The sequence below is a fragment of the Microtus oregoni genome, unplaced genomic scaffold (assembly GCF_018167655.1).
Source record: "Microtus oregoni isolate MIOR12 unplaced genomic scaffold, Mior012 000065F_ref0000479, whole genome shotgun sequence".
In the NCBI taxonomy this organism is placed as follows: domain Eukaryota; kingdom Metazoa; phylum Chordata; class Mammalia; order Rodentia; family Cricetidae; genus Microtus; species Microtus oregoni.
In genome coordinates this window covers 4,468,593-4,491,291 of record NW_024543875.1, presented here as the reverse complement: position 1 = coordinate 4,491,291, position 22,699 = coordinate 4,468,593, and the positions used below count along the sequence as shown (strand labels likewise).

Here is a 22,699-nt window from a genome sequence, read left to right as displayed (position 1 = left end):
ATCCCAGCCTTCTCATTAAGGCTCCCATCACCAAAGGGAGTGGAGATGAATCCGTCTGGACCCCCTCCCCTTTCCTCTCTGTCGGATGATTTCATTGAAATGTTCATTTTCATCCCTGCCGGCAGCATTAGAATGGAAGTATTTAACCTGTTTCCATTACTTATACAAATTGCCATTATGGGGTAGGACAGATGTTAGAATCACGCCATATAACTAACTTCCGTACATCCTTTACGGGAGCGTGAGGAGCAGGGAGGCGGCTGGATCGCATTATCTGACTCCATCATGTGAGCTCCGCTACCGGACTCATTAACTTTGAGCGTCAGCTTTTGCACTTTCTGTGCGAAAATTCCCGGGCTGTTTGGACTCATTTAATTTGGAGAGAGAAACCTTTGTCAGGGGTAATGTTTTGATCAGGTGTATTGGGAGGGTGGGGAGGGGGGAGAAAGACGAGGGGAGGAAGGAGAAGCAGGAAGAAAGAACTTGGAAGGGGAAACACCTTGTCGAAATGTTCCCTTCCCCAGGGAATGATGAAAGGGAAATCGGTTGGAGCCCCTGGTCCTCAAAGATGGCTGTCACTTCAGATAGGCGCGGGCATAACTCACCTCGACAGGTCTCTTGCTGCATTATTGAGCACGCTAGGGTGGGACTCCGGAAGACTGCATGCAGGCCCAGGATGCCTGCGGCACCCAAGGAGGGAAGTCGGCAGCAGTGGATTTTACTTCATTTGCCTCCTGGAGTAAAGGGGGGGAAGTTTCCCAAAGGATAAGCGGGCGCAGAAGCCGCAGTGCAGGCTCAGAACATCCTTCCCGGGCACCCCAGCTCTCTGTACGAATGACACTCCTTGCCCACAAACTAGTCGGGACTTGCATTTAAATTTTCTGTGTTGAACACTAATTCCTAGTCTAAGGACATTTCTTCCACTGAACACGTCCAGACAGCAGCTAGAGGCAGCATGCTTAAAAATGTTCAAGGTGGAGGCAGCGGGATTTCTAGGGAGACACTCTACACCCGGAAGCTCCATTTGTGGTGTGCAAAAGCCTGACAGATTATGTTCTGTCTGTGTATACAGGAGAGTCCTCCTGAGACCGGCTGATCCCCCAACCACAGCATCTCAACTAAGTCTTACGCTTCCTCGTTCTGTCCCTTTGCCCCCCCCCCTTGGTTCTGTCCATGAAACCATGGGAAGGAAACATTGAGTGTGCTTAAATCAATGATGAGACTACAAGATGATAGAAAGATAGATATTGTATATTCCAAGAATCTAAACAAGAGGACAGGAGTGGGCTCCAAAGGACAAGACAGCAAAGCCAGGGAGATGCAGGAAAAAGCACACATGCATGTGCGTGCACACGTAAACACACACACACACACACACCGCTAGAAGGAGAGGGAAGCCCATTACTGCCAGCACCAGTATTTTCTCCCTTGTGGCAACAGTGAAACCCAATGTCAAACAGAAACAAAACACGTTCTCTCGATGGAAAAGAATTCCCTTTGAGACGAGCATTCCCTCCCTAAAGAAGCAGCTTATTGGGAGAATGAAGAATACAGCATTATCTTGAAGGAAACAACTGACTTGTCTGGGTTAGCACTGCCAGCCCACAGAGCATCTCACCAGCACCAGGGCTGGCACGGGAAGATCACTAGGGTGTGGCAGAGGATCAGTCATGACCCTATACTGGACCAGGCTCGGCACCAAGCACTCCGCAGCGCCCTCCCTTGTCTTGAAATCACCTGCCTATTTTCAGGTGAGGAACTGAACTTGATTGAGGAGTTCCACAGTCAGAAATACCAAAGGCCTCTCCCCAGGAACCTGTTCCCAACCTGGGCTCCTAATACGTCCATGTGGTTGCTAAGCAGCATTTTCCATCAACAACAGCAAGAGTCTTGAGTTCAAAATAGACAGTATCGGAAGGTCTCCATCTTCACTGAGGTCAGCAACACTGGCCCTGGGCAGCCCCGCCTACAAGCTGCAGTTCTGGTCATCACAGGCTGCAGCGCAGGACATTTGAAGGCCTGCTACTACTAACTACTGCAGAACTCCGTGGGGCTGTTTCAGCCACATCTGGCCAGATTCTGTCACACAGACCAAAACCAGGTCAGCACTCTCCAGAGAGGACCTGAGAATGTGCATGGTGACAGATGCCTGATGCTGTCCGTGTTGCTCATGTTTCTGTGGCTCTTCACCCTAATGCCGCAATGCTATGTTGTATGTGGTGCACTCCCATAGAAAAGGGAGGCCTGGCTGGGTCAGTGAAGCTGACCTTAGTCACCGAAGCTTAGTCAGTAAGGTTACTAAAGTATGAGGACCCAAGTCCAACAACCAGAATCCATATAAAAATTTGGTCATGATCAAATACTTGTGATCAAATACTGGAGAAGAAAACATGGAAGGATCCCCGGGGCTTTCTGGCTAGCCAGTCCAGGAATTGGTAAGCTCCAAGTCATAGTGAGAGCGTTTACATGTTCATGCTCACTTGTGCTCACACACACACACACACACACGGACACACACACACAATTCTGATCCTAACGGTCTCATCCTAAACATTTCAACCCAGGTTCCTTCTGCGGGATTCCACTGACTCTGCCATCACTGGCCCTCCCACTGAAGAGGCTCCTGCCGGGCCAGCCTGCCAGCACGCCCCCTGCTGTGTGGCCTTCGCCTCCTATGGCTTCGCTATGGTGGCATGAGGTGGCTACGGGCCCTCCTGCCGGTGTGGGTCTCCCGGAACATGGACCAACACCTTGGCAGATCTTGGCAGCTAGCATGGTGCCTGGAACACAACAGATGCTTCACAAACGATGGCCAGAGAAAAGAATTAGAGAGAGAGCGGACAGTGACTTAATTCAGAGCAAACTGACACAGATAAATGCATGCTTCTTTCACGCAGATGCAACGAAGAATCTTTCTGAACCACAGCAGAGAAACTTCTTTTACCAATCCTTACTATAAAAATACTTGCTTTTTTTTTTTAAAAAAAAAAAAAAGCCCACTTCCACGTGCTGGCCAGCGAGCACCTGTATCTGTCAACACTACACCTCTCGGCCGTCAATCAAACACGGTTCTGCCAAAGTTCTGACGGCCCTCATGATTTGACTGTGAAAAGGAACAACACATCAAGCGGAATCATAAAGGAAGAAAATGGGGTGGAAAAGGAAAAAACAACCGCTCTGAAATCTTGTCTCAGAAGATCCATCTTTCCTGAGATGTGCCTCCCGTTAAATCAGTAAGAATATCTGTCAGAGATAGCCTGCTACACCATTTGGCTGATGTCAAACCTAAATAAACCAGATCAGAAAACCAGCAAGTGGCAGGAGAGAAATGAAGGGGCTCGGAGCAGCCGGGCTGTAACTCGCATGGTTTGCTTGCTGATTTTTTGGGGGAGGAGGGGAGGGAAGTCGCGGCAATCGCCGCAGTCATTTGTGGTACTAATGTCCAATTCAGCCTTCTTTCATTCCCTTGATTTAGGTGGTCAGAGTGGTCCTGCAGCCGACACGGGGAAGCTGTGCTGTTTAGCAGGCTGTTTAATGGGAAGCTGGCAGTCTTATTTCTTTTCTAGATTTGGTTTGTCACTAGGTCTCCATTACATGCCACTCAGCTTTGATGTCTTTGGACAGGACTGATCAAAAGATGTCATTTGACCTACACAGCATGGCAGAAACTTGGAGAAGTCTCATAAAGCGACACTCTGGCTGTAAATAAAATGACATTATTATTTCCTCTCTCCCATCATGTAGAAAAGCCAATTATGGTAATGCAGCGCACGTCAATGAAAATACAGCAATCTTTCTGGAGCAGCGACTGCAGGCATCAGTACTGCAACTCTCCTTCCTGGGAAAATCTGCCCATTGGAAAATGAAGAGGAAGGAGGTGATAGATGTCTTAAAGACACTTAATAAAATCCCGGACAGCTAAGAGAAGTGCAAGTCAGCAAAACAATTGGAAGTATAAAACGCAAACGGTTAAGTTTCCAAATTATCTAATAATTTAATCTTTGGTGATTTATATTCCGTCACCAAAATGGCCAGTATCATGTCCTCTGCGTCTCTTAGCATTTGACTGACAGGGAAGCGATTTATGGTACTAATAAACCCCTTTGTAGCTATCACTTCTTAAGAAGTCAACTGGGGGGAGGGGTTCCGACCTTGCTTGTGGGATTCATTTGGACGTTAAGTCACGGGTACAGCCTTGTCTGTCCTGTGTCTGTGAGACAGTGTGACCACCACACTCCAGCATCCCTGCCATTCCTGGTGTTTACAAACACCCCATCTTACTATCCCACAGATTCAGAACAATCTTCACCACTCCCTTACCACAGAACTCCTTGGTCAGAACTGAACAGTCACACAAATCCCTCAGCTGCTCTTTAACTGGGTTCCCTCTGGACACACCTGAGACACAGTGAAAGCACAAAGCCCCTTTCCCTGGGTGTCAGGCCCACTGAAACAGCCGCCCACTGTTTGTGCCCTGGGTCAGGAACCAAACAGTCCGTCTTCTAGAGTCCCACCTCTCTGCAACCTCCTAAGGACTCTACCACTGAGCATGGAAGTGGTGTAACATGGGGCGCGGTGTTCTGTGGGTGGGACAGTCTACTGTATGACCATGTCTGAGATGCCATGGAGTCCTCTGTGGAAGTGGTGTAACGTGGGGCGCGGTGCTCTGTGGGTGGGACAGTCTACTGTATGACCATGTCTGAGATGCCATGGAGTCCTCTGTGGAAGTGGTGTAACGTGGGGCGCGGTGCTCTGTGGGTGGGACAGTCTACTGTATGACCATGTCTGAGACGCCATGGGGTCCTCTGTGGACATCCCTCATTCAGGCCATGAGGAAGCTTTGGGGTCACCTTTGCGAACCATGGGTGAAGGTCAGCTGTACAAGGAGCTTCTCTCAGGGGTGCACTTTAAATATTTCTGTAATCAGGGCGTACATTCATTTCCAGGAAGAAAAGACTGCTGCAACTTTTGTCTATTTAAATCAGGGAAATAAAACTGTTCTGGAAACTCTACATCTACACGAGAAACAAAAAAATTGGCTATGTCAGAAAATTCTTTGAATGTTCCAATTATTTGGGTTAATTTTTTTCTCCATTATATCAAGTCATCTCTAAGCACACCCTGCAACTACGTCTTTCCCCCTGCAATTTAATCTTAGTACATAATAAAGTATGGATTAAATTTAGAAGCTTCAACAAATTGCAGTAACTTTAAATAATATTCGTCATGTCAATAGTGCCAGGGTGCTTCAAAAAAGATGACATTTATAAGGTTGCAAATTTTATCAAAAGGACTCCCAGGGAGTCCCCTGCCAGGAACACACACTGCTGCAGGAGGATCTTGCGAGCCTATGTGGCACTTGTGATCCAGGCACCTTCGACTGCAGTGTGGAGGGAGACAACCCAAAGAAAGCCTAGGTTGCCCCAGGTCTGCCCCAGGCTTTGATTTTCCAGGGACTTCAGGTTTCAGTGTGGACTTCTCCATGCATCCTACGGCTACGTTAATGACTAGGACTTCAGGCCAGTCGATGTGGGCTCAACACGGCCCACAACTCCCTCCTTCCCAGGGCCTCCTCTGTACTTTCACATGACTAGAGGAGACTGGATTCTTGTCATGGGGCCCTATATTATCTAAGAGCTAAACATCCTCAGGTTTCTTCCTTTCAAAAGAGCTACTGCTTAATATGATATTCTTGAACTGCACAGAAAATTCTGGAGCACACGGATAGGTCAACCTCAATGGATAAGTATGAGGGCGGGGAGGCCCTGGCTATGAAGGATACACACATACTTCATGGCCTGCAGCCAGCCACCTCTCCAGTATTCCCTGTGTGACAAGTAGGGTTTGGGCCACCATCCACAACCAGGTACAGGATTCTGGGTGCTGACAAATGCTGGCCTTGCTTAGGAATTTCCTCTAGATCTCCAGGGACTCAAGGCATTATAAAACCAGAAGTGGGGATGGAGGAAGTACTTCCATTCATTCACAAAAGCACCAGGACCTGAGTCTGCCCTCCTAGAGCTCACAAGAAGCAAGCAAACCACGATAGTAGGAAAAAGCACACTAGCACGCAGGTAGGAGGCCAGAACGGCAGATCCTGGGGCCCATTTGTCAGCCAACACAGCTGAATCTACAAGTTCTAGGGGAAGTCAAGGATCCTCTCAAAAGACAAGGTGAACAACCGCTCCTGGCTCTAACTTCTGTGAACACACACACACCTGCACATTCACGGACATGCACATTACCCACACACAAACACATGCATGCAAACACACACACATGCACGCACACACACACAAACGCATGGATGCAAGCACACACACATGCACGCACACACACACAAACGCATGGATGCAAGCACTCACACATGCACGCACACACACACACAAACGCATGCATGCAAGCACTCACACACGCGCACACTCGCATATATACACACACACGTTATCAAAGTAACAAAAACTAATCCTGAGGCACAAGCACATAAGGAAAAAATGATGTACAGTTAAGCTGTCCTGGCAAGTGTATTCACTAAATGTAAGTGCTTTATTGCCTTTTAGGTGGGAATTCATGAGCTGTATACGGGTAGGAAAGACCAAATTCATCATCAGGCAAGAATTACAAAGTATCCCCACAGTCCTGAGTTTGAAGGAGTCTAGTCTGGAGTGAGGGGCTGTGATCAGAGAACAGATTTATCCACTGATATATCATTCCTTACCCCAATATTAAATTTTATGTGGAAATCTAGGAATTTAAAAGCTTCACATTTTTGAGCAATAAAAAAGAAATACAATATCCTGTTGCCACGCACAGCGACACTTCATGCAGGAAAGAAAACCATTCTCCTTAGCTATTCTTTGAAATACGACCTAAGACGTCATTTAATTTTTGAAAACCCTGAGGTCATGTAACACACTTTCTCTGTCATTTGTAAGTACATTAACTCAGTGGCCATACGACAGTGAAATTATGATAATGGGCTGCTCACATGGGTCAGACAGACAGTGCACTTCGTGTTAGCTTCAAACAATGTCAGGACACAGCCCCAGTGCAACAGGACAGCAGAAGAGAACAGAGTTTACTTTTCCCAAAGTGCCTCTGCCTGGATCCCATGCGTGCGCGTGAAGACGACATGGGACCCAACCTCAGTGGGGAACCTCGCCAAAGCGGTGCACTGTGAGGCAAATATATCCTAAAAAAATAAAGGGGTGCGGCGGGGTGAGCTGTAGAGTCACAGGTGAGAAGGTGAAAGGGGAGGCCAGCTTAGGCTCCCTTTCAATACATCACTACCGTGGTCCAAGACGCAAACATTCGGCATGTCAAAATCACTCCATCAAACTGCTCTAAACGAGTGGCATATCTAAAGTACCCGTATGAGCAGAAAGCAGATCTTTACTACAGCTCTTCTGTGCTGAACTCTTCTGAAAAGTCAGAAGAAGCCGAAGGAGAAAGTGCTTTGCTGCGTATGTACATTCTTGACTGGATATGTTGTTACAGAACACGAAGAGAGCTTGGAAGCGCTTGGACCTGGCTTTCATCCCCAGCATCCGTGTGAGGGAGGAAGACAGGGTGGTGCTCACTTGTAACCCCAGTGCTGGGAGGAAGAGGTGGAGACAAGCAGATCCCTGGGACTCAGTGGCCAATCAGCTTGTCCCAACCAGACAGTCACAAAATTACAGTGTTTCAAAAAGCAGCATGTTTTAAGAATATCACTCAAGGCTTATTGCTGACCTCCACATATATGTACGCGTTCATGCACACACACGCACATGCACACACAAAGACATACCTGAAGAGTTTGCAGCTAGAAATCCCCTTGCCCTCAAGTAAAAGAAAACAACAGACATGCACCTAAAGTCTAACAACAACTTTCCTACAGGACACGGAGTACACATCCTGTTCTGATTCATGCCCATAGGGTTACACCCCTCAGAAGCCCTGCCACCTGTGACTGTGGAGCAGGTTGCTGTACCTTTAATGAGCCTTCGGGAGACCCTGCCCACCTCCGACTGCCACCTTGATCTGGGGATAATTTGCTAACTACCTGTGTATCAGAGTGCAATCCCTTTTAAACAGTCCTTCCCCTTTCGTCTCCTTTTCTCTATACTAAAAGGGAAAAAAGTCTGTCAGTGTAATAGCTCCTGGGAGAATGCTAAGCGTGAGGTTGATGAAGACAAAGGCAGAGAAACACCATCCGAATGCGAAAGTTAACTGAGCAGCAGAGATAATTGCTAGGATAATTATTTTGATAGAAGCCGGTTGAAAGCTTCAGCCACGTGTTTTGCTGTTCCCGTTAAGGGTAAACTATCCATTTCAGATATTTGCTGCTCACATATTTACTGCATGACATTTTGTTTTCAATTTATTTTTGGAAAAAAATCATAACAAAACCCAGGGACTTTAAGCGTATAACTAGCGAGGTAAATTTTTAACGTATCTCTGTAAGGACGATGCCGTAATTCTATAAATGCGTGTCATGGTCCAACCTTGTGAAGAGGGCTCACCCGTCTATGAAACCCTGTGTTTCGTAGGGAAGAAGAAACACAAAGAGGGACACTTTGGGCTATTCCATGGTCAGTATCCGCTGCTTCCCCTCTAGACTTAAGGGGCTGACAAAGGAATTTAACGTCGTCTAAGTACAGTAGCCTTGAGCGAAGACACAATTACAGCTCCAAAGCATCCCCGGTTCCAGACGGCTGCTGGAGCCATGGTATAAATCAACAACTGCAGACTGCTCCCTCCATGGACAAAATACGGGGAGAAAAAAAACAAACTTGGTTAAAAGGTCATTTTGTTTTCCTCAATGCCATAAAAACAGCATAGTTAGATCAGGCATGCATATGGAAATTGGCTCAGAAAAACACTGCTTTTCCTTCACACTGAGTTGTTTTAGCTGTATAAAATGTTGATACCTACACCAAGACTAACAGAGACCAAAATCTCTATGCTCTAATGGCCAGGATGGAATTAAGGAGCACAGACATATCGGACACGGTTATTTTGTCCTGGCATCACTAGTAAAGGGAGCCATTCCCGCAACTGATAAACACATACTTAAATTAACTGTGTTAAGGGTTAAGCGTGGTAATATCTGCATGTAAGGAAGGTACTTCTAAAATACACAATGTGGTCTCATAGGCTGTATTGATGATTGGTACCTCATTCGTACGGCTGTTCAGCTTAAAACGAAAGTGTGTCTCATTTTAAGAACAAAGAAGTCCAAAGATTATTAAAACAGCGGCAACACAGGCAGAAATGCAGGTGGAGCCTGCTGGCAAGCCTAATCCAGAGATAAAAGTTGGACCTGATTTTTCTACAGAAATAATGTTCTTTGGTAAATTTCGCTCCTGGCGATTCCACGTCCTTTCTTTTTTTTAACAAACAGCTTTGACCACAGGTGACAGTTGTAACAGCTAATGAAACTGCATTCTAAACACATCTTCTGGAACACCACAAATTCACCATGCAAGCAGCACAACGCTGAGGAAAAAGGACGATTTCTGGAGCTGACTCTGGTCCCTTACAAGAGTCGCTGCAGAAGGCCACGAGTGTGCTAACAACCTGGATGCCATTAGCTAAGCATGCCTGGCCCCTCTCTTGCCATGAATCGGATTGGCTAGTCTCCCGAGAATTTCTTGTGTGTGGGCCCCACTTTTCTGTCTCCCTTCCTTTCCTCTCTACTTAGCTGTGATGTAGCCATTAGGGGGTCAACATGCACGATCTTCCCTTCTGAGAGGACGACACAGGTGCACTTCTTTGCTTCCTTGAGATGGGACACTGGCGGTAATGTATGGGCGGAAGTGATGTTGTGTCCTCCCAGCAATCAGCAGCTTCGCAGGCAGGTGGTACAGACATGTTCGCTCTGTCCCTCTATGGGGATGCACACAGAAATGGAGGTGAGCAACAGTGTATCCTCTGCCACTCAAGAGTAGGGCTGTTCCCACAACATCCCTATCCTCTATCCTCCTGTGTCCGGGCGATCAGGCTGGTTGCAGCTCAGCTAGCCTGGGCCCCTCGTGAACAGTCGCAGGAGCTGGCTGAAAAGTAAGGTGCCACGGAGGAGAAACCTCAGACCTCAGACCCAGGATAAGGAATGGCCAGGAGAAAGGGTGCCCTTCCCACCACCACTGGCCTTCGGGACACATCGTTCTTACATGGAGAGAGGGGTGCCATAAAAATGACAGGAGCTCTTCCCTTGGGTCCCTTTAAGCTGGGAAAGTTCGAGTTTGTCCTGACACATCGTGCATCAGGACTGCAGGCTGCAGCTGGGACCTGGGCACTCAGTGAGAGGGCTGTTCTGGTCAAGGCCAGGTGAAGGTGCCCTAGAGCCAGGAGTTCCTAGAGGATCAAGGTGAGGGAGCAGGGAAGTGGTCATCCTTCCCCAGTACCGGCCGCCACCAACACAGTCATCTGCATCTCTCCAACTCAGAAAGGAAGCAGAAGAAGGCAGGAGAGGAAGGCAAGAGGGACTGGCACAGGGCTGGACAGACATTCTGTCTGCTTATCACACACCGACGGCCCGTCTTTCACCTGCTTGACCCCAGGCCCCTTCCACTTGGGGTGCAAGAAAAAAATGCTGATTTTGATGTCACAAAATTTAGATGCCGGTGTGGGAAGGATGCCCTCGGCCTGCATGACAACGAGAGACAAAACGTTCCAAGCATTTCGCGGGAGTGACAGGTCAAAAGATAAGAAAATGCAAAGGAGTGAATGTCTGTCTTGTCTGTGGCCAGACATGTAAAAGTTTGCTGGTGCAATGCATTTGTTCACTGGTGGACAATGGCCAGGGGAACACGAGGCCAGGCGGGGACACAGAAAGGACTCCTCAGGCTGCTCCCCTCTTTCTCCTTCCTTCATGCACTTATTCACGCTCAGGACTGAGCCTCAAAAGCCAAGCCAGCACCAAGGAGCCGACGACAGCAGCCAACAGAACACAGAGCCAGTGTGAATCCCATGTGGCCTCACACAGAAACCTGGAACATTTTACACAATCCAACCAGGGATGCTAACAAAACCTTTGGAAATCACAAGTGTACACGTAGGGCACCCGCCAGTGGTTGCCGTTCCCAAAAGGCGGCACCGTTATCAACGTCAGATTCGCTCACTTCTCACTGCTCACAACTCTGCCCTCTTCCAGTCTGAGAAACAGAGGCAGGCGATGCACCCAAGGCCTCAGGGAGGAGGGAGGGGGATCTGTATCCAAATGAGCAGGCCTGATACAGATTAAAGTTAGGAATGTCATCTGAGAGCACAGAGGACACAGAGGCTGCAATGGGGACCAGGACCGATGGTACAAAGCATCCCAAACAGAGACACCAAGTCACACGGAAACATGCCAGAGACCCATCAAAAATTTGCTAATGGATCTATAGGTAACAACTTTTTTTTTTTCTCCTAGCAGCAAACTACATTGCAGGTGCATGTTTGTGCATGCTCTTGTGTGTGTGCATGTGCGAGTGAGTGCATGTGTATGAGTGTGCATTTGGAGGTCAGAGGTCAACCTTCAGTACTATTCCTTGGATGTCATTCCCCTTAATTTTATTCTGAGAAGGATCTCTCACCGGCCTGTAGCTCACTGATTTGGGGAGCCTAGCTGGCCAGTCAGCCTGTCTCTGTCTTTCCACTGCTGGCCTCACAAGCACTGATGCCACGTCCACCATTTTACATGAGCTTCGAGGATCAAGCTCAAGTCTTCATGTCTGTACAGCAGACTGAGCCATCTTACCATCCCCAACAACAGAACAGGGCTTCTTGAGCAATATAATACCAACATTTTAGAAATGAAGATCTTTTAGCTTACTAATTGACCTAACAGCCTCAGATAATCCATGGCTCCACAGCATTTTCTCACAGGAAGCTGTGCTCTCTCTCTCTCTCAGGTTCATCCTATTACTGCGAGCCAACTCTTGCCCTTCCCCCACCTTGCCCAAGCCAAGATTCTGAGACATGTGGAGAATCACATGTTCCTCTTTGGCGTACGACAAGAAGAGGCATGGTTTTATCACAGCAATAAAAAAGGACCCATCGCTTAAAAATAGTTTAGCATCTTCTGTATGCATTAAGGTTTTTGGTAAATGTTTCAAATGAGTTACTGCCATCGAAAGGAAATCACATGCTATCTGTGGCCTTGAGTGGTCTGTCAGTGAAGAAGGCCAGTTCATTAATGATCTCCCAACTGAAGATCAATTTGATGAAGCTTTTTAACTGTCTTCCTTAAAACTGCAGCAAATAACAGGAAGGGCCTGCGCCTCAGGGATGCAGGCACAGAGGTACCTCCCATGCATCCTCAGGACAATAAATACACATCACTGCTGCTTCTGGATACATAGGCAATAACGTCAAGTTATTTGGGTATTTAAAAGCCATGGCACTTCCCCATAAGTCTGTCATAAGTAGAAATACTTCCTCTGCAATAACACAGCTTCAAAATGAAAACCAAAGTCTTCATTTCAAGCATAAAAACACCTCTCTCCAGCTACCCGGCTATCTACGGATGTGTGGGGGGCAGGTAAATGTGTCTCCTCACACAACTTGTGCTGCTTTGGAACTTACTGGAAGGCTGTGGATATACGGACATGATTGTGTATGATCATGGACCTCCTAAACTGCAAAGCTTCAAACGGATAAAGAGCTTCTTGTAAGAGGGAGTAGAAACTTTCCTCCATCCCCTCCTCTCTGATCCACGAATCACACGATGACAATTCTGTGGTCTTCCTAGAGGAGGGCAGTTTGGTTTTCACTGTGACTCTAATTCATACATGAAAATCAAGAGATCTCTCCTTCTCTCCCAGTTTGGTTCTCTTAATTAAGCCATACACCCCTTCTGAGGGCATGGCTATATTGATAGCATGTCTTTTTAAGAGCCTTGTGTTTTCTATGAAGCACAGAAAGTCCTGCTTCTATGGAAACATGCTTATGTGCTTATTCAAAGTCATCCGACTGTCTTTCTTCATTAAAGGGCTTGCATTCTTACCTTGGCCAGTGTCCCTATGAAAATAGCTCCTAAATTAAATTCCTAATAAATTAATAATTCACCTTTGTTAAGTAATTTAATTTCTTTTATGAGTAATAAATAGTTCTTATGACATTCTCTAGGACATAAGTACAGATGTTATTTTTCTTCATTACTTCAGTCTCCTCCTGAGTACTAAAAGTAGAACAGCCACAGAAGAAGTGTTCAGTCTGCTCTCTTTAAGTTTTGTACCTAGGGCATTGATGTAAAAACCCCGTCATGCTTACCAGAGATCAGACATTTTGGTTGTTTATTTACATAAGAAATAAATTGCTAAAGATGTTAAATATTAGATTTCATTTATATCATCATGCTAAATCGAAACAGGTAAATTTTATATTTGTACGTGAGTATATACAATTTATACTGTGCATTTATTTATTCTTTGGAAGTTTCATAAATGTATACAATGTAATACACTCATATGTAACCCCTACTTTCTTGCTCCACGCCCCTAGACCCCACCTCTTACCATATCCCCTCCCGATTTCATGTCCTCTTTATTTCCTCCTTTCATAAAGATTCTATGGTGTCCAATCAGTTCTGCCTGTATGTGTACAGGCGTGAAGTCATCCAATGGAACATGGGCAACATGCTAGTATAATAGCCTTACCCCAAAATAAAAATATCTATCTTTTACATATTTCACAAATATGTAAAATATATGTAGAGTTTAAATATACATTCTTAACAATTAAAAAGCATATAACTATTAAAATATGCAAGTGAAATTTTTCCCAATACCTATGTTATTGTTCAATATTATGTAACTGCATTAAATATAAAATAAATACATGTTAGGATGCAACAGTTGGCTCGTATTATATCTCTAGCTTTGTTGGGGTAATAGACTGTTTAGAGCACACAAGCTATTGTATGCATGTACATGCATATAGCATGTTACCTGCATATGAAACATGTGGTTCATACTGAGCTACGGTCACTCTAGTGGACAGATCACATGGCTGTGAAACTGACCCAGCTTCTCCAGGCATGGAAGCGCTCACGGCTTTCCGCAGACCCATGAGGGTGACAGCCCGCGGCGAATGGGTAGATGGGAAGTAACCATGCACATGTGTGGGGAGAACCCAGTGAGCGCCATGCATTTCTAAACACTGCAAGAGGAAAAGCACTCCAGATGGCAGAGAGCAGGAGAGGAAATGCAGACTAGGAGAACAAAACCAAGCATATCTAGCCAATTCCACTCAAAACACACACACCGTATAACAGATGTAGAAAGTGTGCCTGGCTGTGAGAAATTACATGCAAAAAGAAATCCCCATAAAATACACAAGGAACTTATACAGCCACTTTTTGATGGTACATCTCAAGGTAATACTACAGCTAGTCAGAGCCCAGGCAGAGAGCAGCGCGGGTCACAGAGCTTCCCTTTTAAACCAGAACTTTACATAGATTAAGAGTGTATGGACTAGAAATCGACATGGAATATATCTGCTTTGATGTTTTTTTTAAAACCATGTTGAGTACAAATTAAAATGCTCCAGAAAACTAGAAACAGAACTAATGAACAAGAGTGACTGGCAACTAAGGCGAAGATCTTCGCCAGTTCTAAGAAAGGCCTCTGCTGACCGCTCTGAAGCTTGCTCTTCTCGCCGTCTGTTAGGTCATCCCGTCCTTTCTCGCCATTCCTGGGTACCATTCCCAACAACCTCAACTTACGACTTTTAATTCGCGAGCGCCGAGAGCCATGAATACTATGGCTATGTAAGCAACAGAGAAGCGAGATTAAAACGGTGACTGAGAACGGTGGAGGGGCTGGGGCTATACGCGAATACCTCGACTCAGGACACCGACTTTTGACGCCTCACCTCTGGCTCTCGGCTCTGTTTCGGGAGATGCAGATGGTAATTACTGCCTTTATACATTTCTGATGTCTTACTATGTTTCAAAATGTATTTCCTTATTAATGCCCCAAAGCCTTGTTTATGTATTACAGCACTCTCTCATCCCTGGGTCCCTGTGCACAGACGGGGTAGAAACAAGGTCAGAGACACAGACGCCATGATCACAACAGACAGAAATGTCCCTGTCAACTCATTCGCTTTCCCTCCTAGGCTGCAGCACATAATGAAACATACTGAGTTGTATGTTTGAAAACAAAGGGTGGCTGGAGGGATGGCTCCCATGGGTGAAGTACTCTCCGTACAAGCATACAGACATGGACTTCATCCCCAGCACTCACATACGAAAGGCAGGTGTGGCCGGATAGACTATAATTCCGGCTCTGGGGATGGAGAACCAGATCTCTGGAAGATGCTGGCCAGCAGTCTGGCCAAATGCTGAGCTCCAGATTCAGTGAGAGACCAAGTCACAGAAGAGACGTTTGTAAGCAATATATTTCAACCTCTGGCCTCTATAAGCAAAGACACATTTATATGCACCTACACACACACACATGCATGTTAGCACAGACATGAGCAAGTACAACACACCCACACAGAAAACAAATAAAACAATGGAAATTACTTTACAGCGGCAAAAGACGACCAAAGGGAATCACCTCCAAGCATATCAATACTGCAGTGGACACGAGCCCAGGCCCCTGAGGCTCCGAGTGCTCACGGGGAACTAGACATGTGCCATGACAACAAAGGCCCAGAATACAAACAGATATGATGCCCCAAGTTCTTAAAGATTTATTCACTGTCACCAGATAATGCTGACTTACTGAAAAGCTGTAAGTATTTATAAAGTGGCGCACGGAGCAGATAACAGCACAGGCCCCCAACCCTGAAGGCTGAGGAACGGAGAGGAGTTCATTATTAATGCTCCTTGTGACAATCAGCCTCAAACCCTATGAGGGAGGCACCTTTTATATTCAAATACAGTTCTGCTCCCTAACTCAGTGTTCGAGCCCCTCTCCCTGCCAGCTCACTCTGAAAAGGTTCACTTCCTAGATAGTCGGTCTTCACACACTGGTGAGGGTTTCCAGTACCCTGTCCTCATCACTGGTGTCCCTCTGTTCCCATATCTGCAGAGAACCCCTGTCTCACCTACATCTTGGCCAGGGTTCCTGTGTGGGCATTTGAACTGCAGAAGACATTTTAAGAGATCATCAACAGATACTAATGAATCCTTTTTTTCTAAACTTCGTTTGTCACTGATTTTCACAAATGTTGAAAGGCTACCATGTTTTCCTCAGAATAGAGAAAGCTGCTGGATTAGGCCATTAAAAAAAGGTAAAGACTAAAACCTAGATTTTGCTATCACACAGAGACAAACAGGAACCCCGTTAATACAGAAAGATAATTAGGAAGCAAACAAACTCAACAGCACAGAAATTCCGCAATAACAACCAGCTAAAGATACAACAGAAAAGCAGCTCCGTCCATAAAGAGAAATATCACAATAAATAACAACAGCAAATAACACTTGAATGAATTTGAGAAGATATCCATTTTACCTTTAGGATTGGAAAGTTTATTATAGGTAAGCTAAATAATTTTAAATTCATTTATCAATGCAATACCATTCTGATGGAACCACCGAAACTACTATTTTAAGCTGACCAATAATTCTATGGTTCATCTAATGCAGATAAACAAAATACACTACAGACAGAGCAAGAGCCATGGGGGTAGGAAACCACAGGCCATCTAAAACATATCAGAAGGCCGTAATAATTAATTTCATGGTCATTGACTATTTAAATTAAAAAAATCTAAGAAAATAAGACTGAATATTGAAATAATCTTGAGAATTGAAAGGAGGTTTTAAGCGTTACTTCAAAGGTAGAAAATACACAGAGAAGGGTCATTTAAACTACACAAAACAACTTAATACATTGAAAAATAAAATTCCATAACCCAGAGAAACTGTTGTAAGTAGGGAAAGTAGGGAAGGCTGTTGGCAATAAAGGCACCATAATGAATTGAAGCATGTAAAATGTTTGACCTGACGAGTTTTACTTGTGGGAATTTATCAAGAAGATGATGAGATGACCATCAAGATATTAATTACAGACAGTTGCTTACCAGGGTGAATGTGAGAGAGACCCAGCCTTTCAACAACCCTACATTCCACAACAGCGTGCATATCAATAAAACGGGGTGTACCACACACTGAAGATGACAGGTGTGCGCAGAGAGGACGCCATCCAGACACACAGAAACACACACACGTGTGCGCAGAGAGGACGCCATCCAGACACACAGAAACACACACACGTGTGCGCAGAGAGGACGAGCCAGACACGCAGAAACACACACGTGTGCACAGAGAGGACGCCATCCAGACACACAGAAACACACACGTGTGCACAGAGAGGACGCCATCCAGACACACAGAAACACACACGTGTGCACAGAGAGGACGCCATCCAGACACACAGAAACACACATACGTGTGCACAGAGAGGACGCCATCCAGACACACAGAAACACACATACGTGTGCACAGAGAGGACGCCATCCAGACATGCAGAAACACACACTGGATTATTTCTGAATGGTGGGGTTTTGCAAAAGCTTCATTCAATTTTAAATGTGTTCAAATCTTTCCAAAATAAACACGTATCGTCCACATCATCGTAAAAGGTAACTGGAGGCAGCGGAAGCAGAGGAACTATTTCTCAATGTCAAACCTTCCAGGGGAATCATCTACAACTACCTTCTAGAAAGATGAGGTAATGTCGTTATTGTAACTCCTCCAAATCAACAAGACAAATGAACAAAGAAACAGAAAAATGAGCAAATACCACAAGCAAAACCAATTCAAAAGGGAAGAAACACATTTGTCTAATGAAGCCTGCGGGGGAGGGGATGCCACCCTCACTGGCAGCGGCACTGCATGACGAGATGTGGGCGTTCTCACAGGCTCTGACTAGAAAGGTACCTGGAAATATTTTGAAGTCAGATTTTCGATAGGTGCCAATGCTTGATCAAAAAAAGAAAGAAAAAATGCCTAAAGAGATAATTGTGGAAAGAATATGAAGGAGTGTGTGCCCAAAGTGTTCACAAGACAATGAGCGAAACGTAGGCTGGAAAATACTATCATCAGTTTTGTAAAAAAAGAGGCAAAAATTAGAAAAAAGAGAAGAAAATAAAAGGTTCTGGAAGGATTCATATAAAAATTTCCATAGTAGCTATATCAGGTAAAATGTTTTCTAAACCTTCCATGTAGCATGAATAGTTTTGCGAAAAGAGAAAAAAAATTTAAATAATTCAGGAGTTATTAGCCTTAATTATTCTTCTGTAACTAGAAACATGAAACAGCAGTTTCTCCAAAGATGGACTTTATCAGTACAAAGAAGACCGCAGATAAAAGCAAAGGAAAAAAATAAAACCCCTCAGCAGTAGTGGGGTGCGAGCTGGACCCAGTGCAGAGCCCTGGATGAGTAGCTGGGGCTCTCCCCTGGGAAACTGCAGGGCAAGGCTTAGCCTATCTGTGCTGGAGTCCTCCCACGACCCTCACAAGGAATCGTTCAAGATGGCCTCCTTCTCGCTGGTCCCTGCAAGCCTGGTAGTAGCAGTGTTATGAACTCTGAGCTCCAATATCTGGGGCTCTACGGCCTTCATTCGTTAGTAGAAGGATTCATGAGTTCTCTAAGGAACCGTGTACCGCCTTCTGGCAAGATCAAGTCCCTGACTATACAATGGCTCCTTCACTTCCATGAAGGGACAATCCCACCTCAATGAAGACAGAGCAGCAGGGGAGACAGGTCCAGTCACTCCCTCACTGGCTAGCTTGTCACTCACCCATTCACTCAGCAAACACTTACTTACTGTCCAGTTGGCCGGGCACTGTCCAGGGCAGGGAAAGGGAAATGGGCTCCGACTTCCAGCTGCCCTGGCTCCAGCTGGAGGGCTGATCTCGTAGTGCCAAGAACAGAATTGGCAAGGATGACAGCTGGCCACTGCACTGCACGGATGCCCATGGACAGCAGTGAGGACTGGGAGCTCCAATCCACAGGCGCCCTTCCAGGCCCAGGGCTGGAAGTGGGGGACTTTGGGATGCCCAAACCTGACTGTGAGGTCCCTTGCTGATGGGTGACGCACAAGCAGCATACAACCTGCATCTCCCCCTGTGCAGACTGGGGAAGCAGAGCAGCTCCTTAGCTCCCCAGAACAGTGCCTGGGGTGGTGAGGAACCTGTAGTCTTAGCCTTTCTTGCACCTTACATGCGCCCCATTGATCAACGTGGCAAGAGCTGCTGGGAGACAGTGAGTGAAGATGGGCATTTGGACTGCTCGGCCTAGTCACAGGTGCTGCCAATCACCAGGGCTTTGCTGCAGGGGCCAGTATAGAAACTGGCTAGTCCAGGTCCGGAGAACACACTGGGCAAGAGGGGAACACCGAAAACACTGTGTGGGTGGCAGAGGCAGGCAGATCTCCGTGTGTTCCAGAACAGCTGAGGCTACACAGAGAAACCCCGTCTCCAGAAACAAAACCAAAGAACATTGTCTGTGAGCAGCAGGATGGAGCTACAGCCACTGGGCCGCCCATCAAATGTCCTCTCCCCTTCCTCCAGTGGAGAGCTAGGTTCCAGTCTTCTGGCAGGGGATCTGTGGATGGCCTGCAGACTGCTGGTCTGTGTGCTGATTCTTTATATCTGACACCCTGCCTTCTGCAGACATCTCCAGACCTGTTATAAAGAACCCCAGGCTGGGTCTCCCAAGACACGGCAGAAAATGCAGACACAGAGGGCATAATTAGACGGCCCCACTATGCAACTACATGACGCACGGTGGATTAACCCTAAGGTGTGTCTAGGAAGTAACAGATTCTGGCCTACCGGTTTCTTCCATGCTTGCTTCTCCTGTGTTCTCTCTCTCTCTCTCTCTCTCTCTCTCTCTCTCTCTCTCTCTCTCTCTCTCTGTGTGTGTGTGTGTGTGTGTGTGTGTGTGTGTATTTCAAGCATTAATTTGGGACTGCTTAGGTTCTCATTCATTATTTTATATAATCCAAAGGTTGTTGAAAATATAAGTGGGCACGTAAACACGCATGTCACGCCGAACCGAAGCATCCGCTTCCTAAAATGTGTATAAAATGAATTCCAAATGAGGAAAAAAAATTTTAATTAGTGGCTGCTCTATTTTCTTTCATTTCAACCTTCCATTAATACAGGCCAATTAACTGTCAAGTGTATTTACAAAGATACTTTTTTTTCATTTTCTGCTCTGTATTTCTAAGTTCATCATTACTCTATCTAATAATAAAACAAGCTTTGGTTTATATAAAATAATGAATGAGAACCTAAGCAGTCTCAAATTAATGCTTGAAATACACACACACACACACAGAGAGAGAGAGAGAGAGAGAGAGAGAGAGAGAGAGAGAGAGAGAACGAACACAGGAGAAGCGTGGAATAAACCAGTAGGCCAGAATCTGTTAAGTCCTAGACACACCTTAGGGTTAATCCAATCCTATCACATTCCACAGCCACCCTCGTCACATATTTCTGAAGGAAAAGCCTCATTAAAGCCAGCATAATCACTAAGTCAGGCCCAGGTAGGAATTTTACACTTGAGGTAGAACGCAATTACTGGGGCCACTGATATTGTGACCAGTTAGCTGCCCTGCTGCCGCCGCTGGCAAGCACACAGAAGCCCGCTTGCCTGGATGCTGTCCGCAGTATTAAAAAGATGTTTGTAAGCTTCCCTACATCTCCCCAGAAAACCAGCTCTGGAAGTTTCTCTCCTCCCAAACTTCCTCTGAGAATCTGAGTTGTCTCCGTTCTTTATCCTTTCATTTTGGAAAACAATGTCTTGTTTCTCTGGTTTCTCAAATGCCACCGGAAGCTTGGGATTTACTTTCACTTTGCCTGCGCTGTGGCCCCGAATAAATAAAACCTTTTTCATTCTAATTGAACAGGAAGTTAAAAAAAAAAAGGATGAACTAAAATCTAAGCATTAAACACACACACACACACACACACACACACACAGAGAGAAACAAACAAGTACAATTAATGACTAGGTCACAGATGTTCCCACACTTCCTGGGCAGGACTAAACTGTTCTCCACTGCTGTGTGGGAGCTCACACTCGTGTGTACTCCACTGCTGTGTGGGAGCTCACACTCATGTGTGGCTACTTTCCCAGGTCTCCTGTCCTCCAATTAATTATAAGCAATACAGAGAACATTAGCGAAATTTAAAAAGTGGTTTCACCTTGCAATCAGAAAACCAACTTTCCTGGAACAGACTTAACAATGCAAGCCATTTTCTGTTTTCACCAACAGAAAGGGGGACAGCATGCTTTCCAAGCTGAAATTTCAAGAAATAATTCTTTCCAACGGGAGAGAAGTTCAGGGCGAGGCAATTAGGACAACCGCCGCTAACATCTGCTTTAAGTCATCAAGGCCGGTCCGTTCTGCCATCGTACAACCTGCTGTTTAACCAGCTTCGCATAGGAGCATGATGGGACGGCATGTTTAAAACCAAGGGCTTCCCTCCAGGAGGGAAGAACAGGGTCTCCCTCCACCCAGACACAGCACCCTCCAGGGCACCTCATTTCCCTGAGCTGGCCACGTGGAGGACAGCAACGCAACTGGGCCTGGTACTGGCCTTCCCTGCCACTGCACATGGCTTGCCATTAAACACAGCACCTGGTTGAAGGCAGAAAGCAGGCTGAGGTGGCCTGTGAAAAGAAACACAGGGGGCTAGCTCCCAGCGCAGTGGGTAGAGATGCCTACAAGTGTGTTAAGTCCCCACAGGCTGGAGCAGAAGGACTGATTATTCAGGCACCAGGATACCTCCCTACACTGCGGCTCCCCGGTGGAATAAATCCTCCACTCCCTCTCACTCCACAGCATTTCCAAGCAGGGCTTTAGTCCTCCATTATTGTGAATGTTCTTTGGCCCACAGCAAAAAATATTGACAAAATTCCGCTTTGAAGACAGTTATTGTCTCTGTGTTCTTGATAGTAGCCTTCAGAAGTTCACCTGCTGGCATTAAATCCTTGAGTTTGGGTGAGCGGAGAGAAAATTTGCCACATCTCATGCCCTTCCACCGTGGCGGCAGCAAATCAAATTATTCCTTCAATTAAACTAGCTTTGTGCCTGAAGGAAGGGGGTGAGGCACAGGCTTTTCCCCTGTATGAGAACGACCATCGTCCTTTCTCAACCCCATGATTCCGGAGTGATCTAAATGGCTTAGTATTCTCGGGTGCTACAGCTCCTAAAATTAAATCTACTGTAGAGATTTCAGTTGCACGGGGTGCTTTGCACTGGCAGGCAACCCTGGCTGGAGCCGTGCTTCAGGGTGCACTTCATCAGCCTGATGTAGGTCTCTTTCTGTCTCTCTGCGTGTGTCTCTGTTTCTCTCCCCCCACTACTCACCCATGTCTGTGCACCAGCAGCAAGGCTATCAATGACACCCCATTCATTCGTGTTCAACACTGAGCCCACTGTCACCCCACCCTCCTGAGGGAAGGCGGGATTAGCCACCATGTAGGGTCACAGGACTTTTTGCTTCTGCCATGAATCCATACACAGCAGCTATAGGTAAGCTCCTGCCTGTGAGCCAGCTCTTTTCCAGAGAGCTGGGGCAGCCTCCGATGGGAATGCCCAGCTAACAAATGTTCAACTCTTTTTGCAAAATGTCCGACTCAAAACAGTAAAATGTGAACAGCCGTTTCTGATGAGGATGCTCAGATCGTCACGGAGGGCTACAAAGGATGTGAGCATATGTCCCTGGGAGAGCAAACTGTACCCTTCCCATGGCTCT

The 22,699-nt window shown here is 46.2% G+C and overlaps 1 protein-coding gene across 2 annotated transcripts in view; it reads right to left on the bottom strand.

Annotated features, from left to right (window-relative positions):
- Tshz1 (teashirt zinc finger homeobox 1) overlaps window positions 1-22,699 on the bottom strand; it is a 72,941-nt gene that overhangs the window by 14,810 nt on the left and 35,432 nt on the right. Inside the window, exon 1 of one of the 2 annotated variants that reach the window (XM_041640810.1) lies at window positions 606-642. The exons of the other annotated variant lie outside the window; for it this stretch is intronic. Within the exon in view, the coding sequence (XP_041496744.1) occupies window positions 606-627 (22 nt within the window). The 5' untranslated portion in view covers window positions 628-642. Of the gene's footprint in view, window positions 1-605; window positions 643-22,699 lie in introns of those variants that run through there. 2 annotated transcript variants of the gene reach the window in all.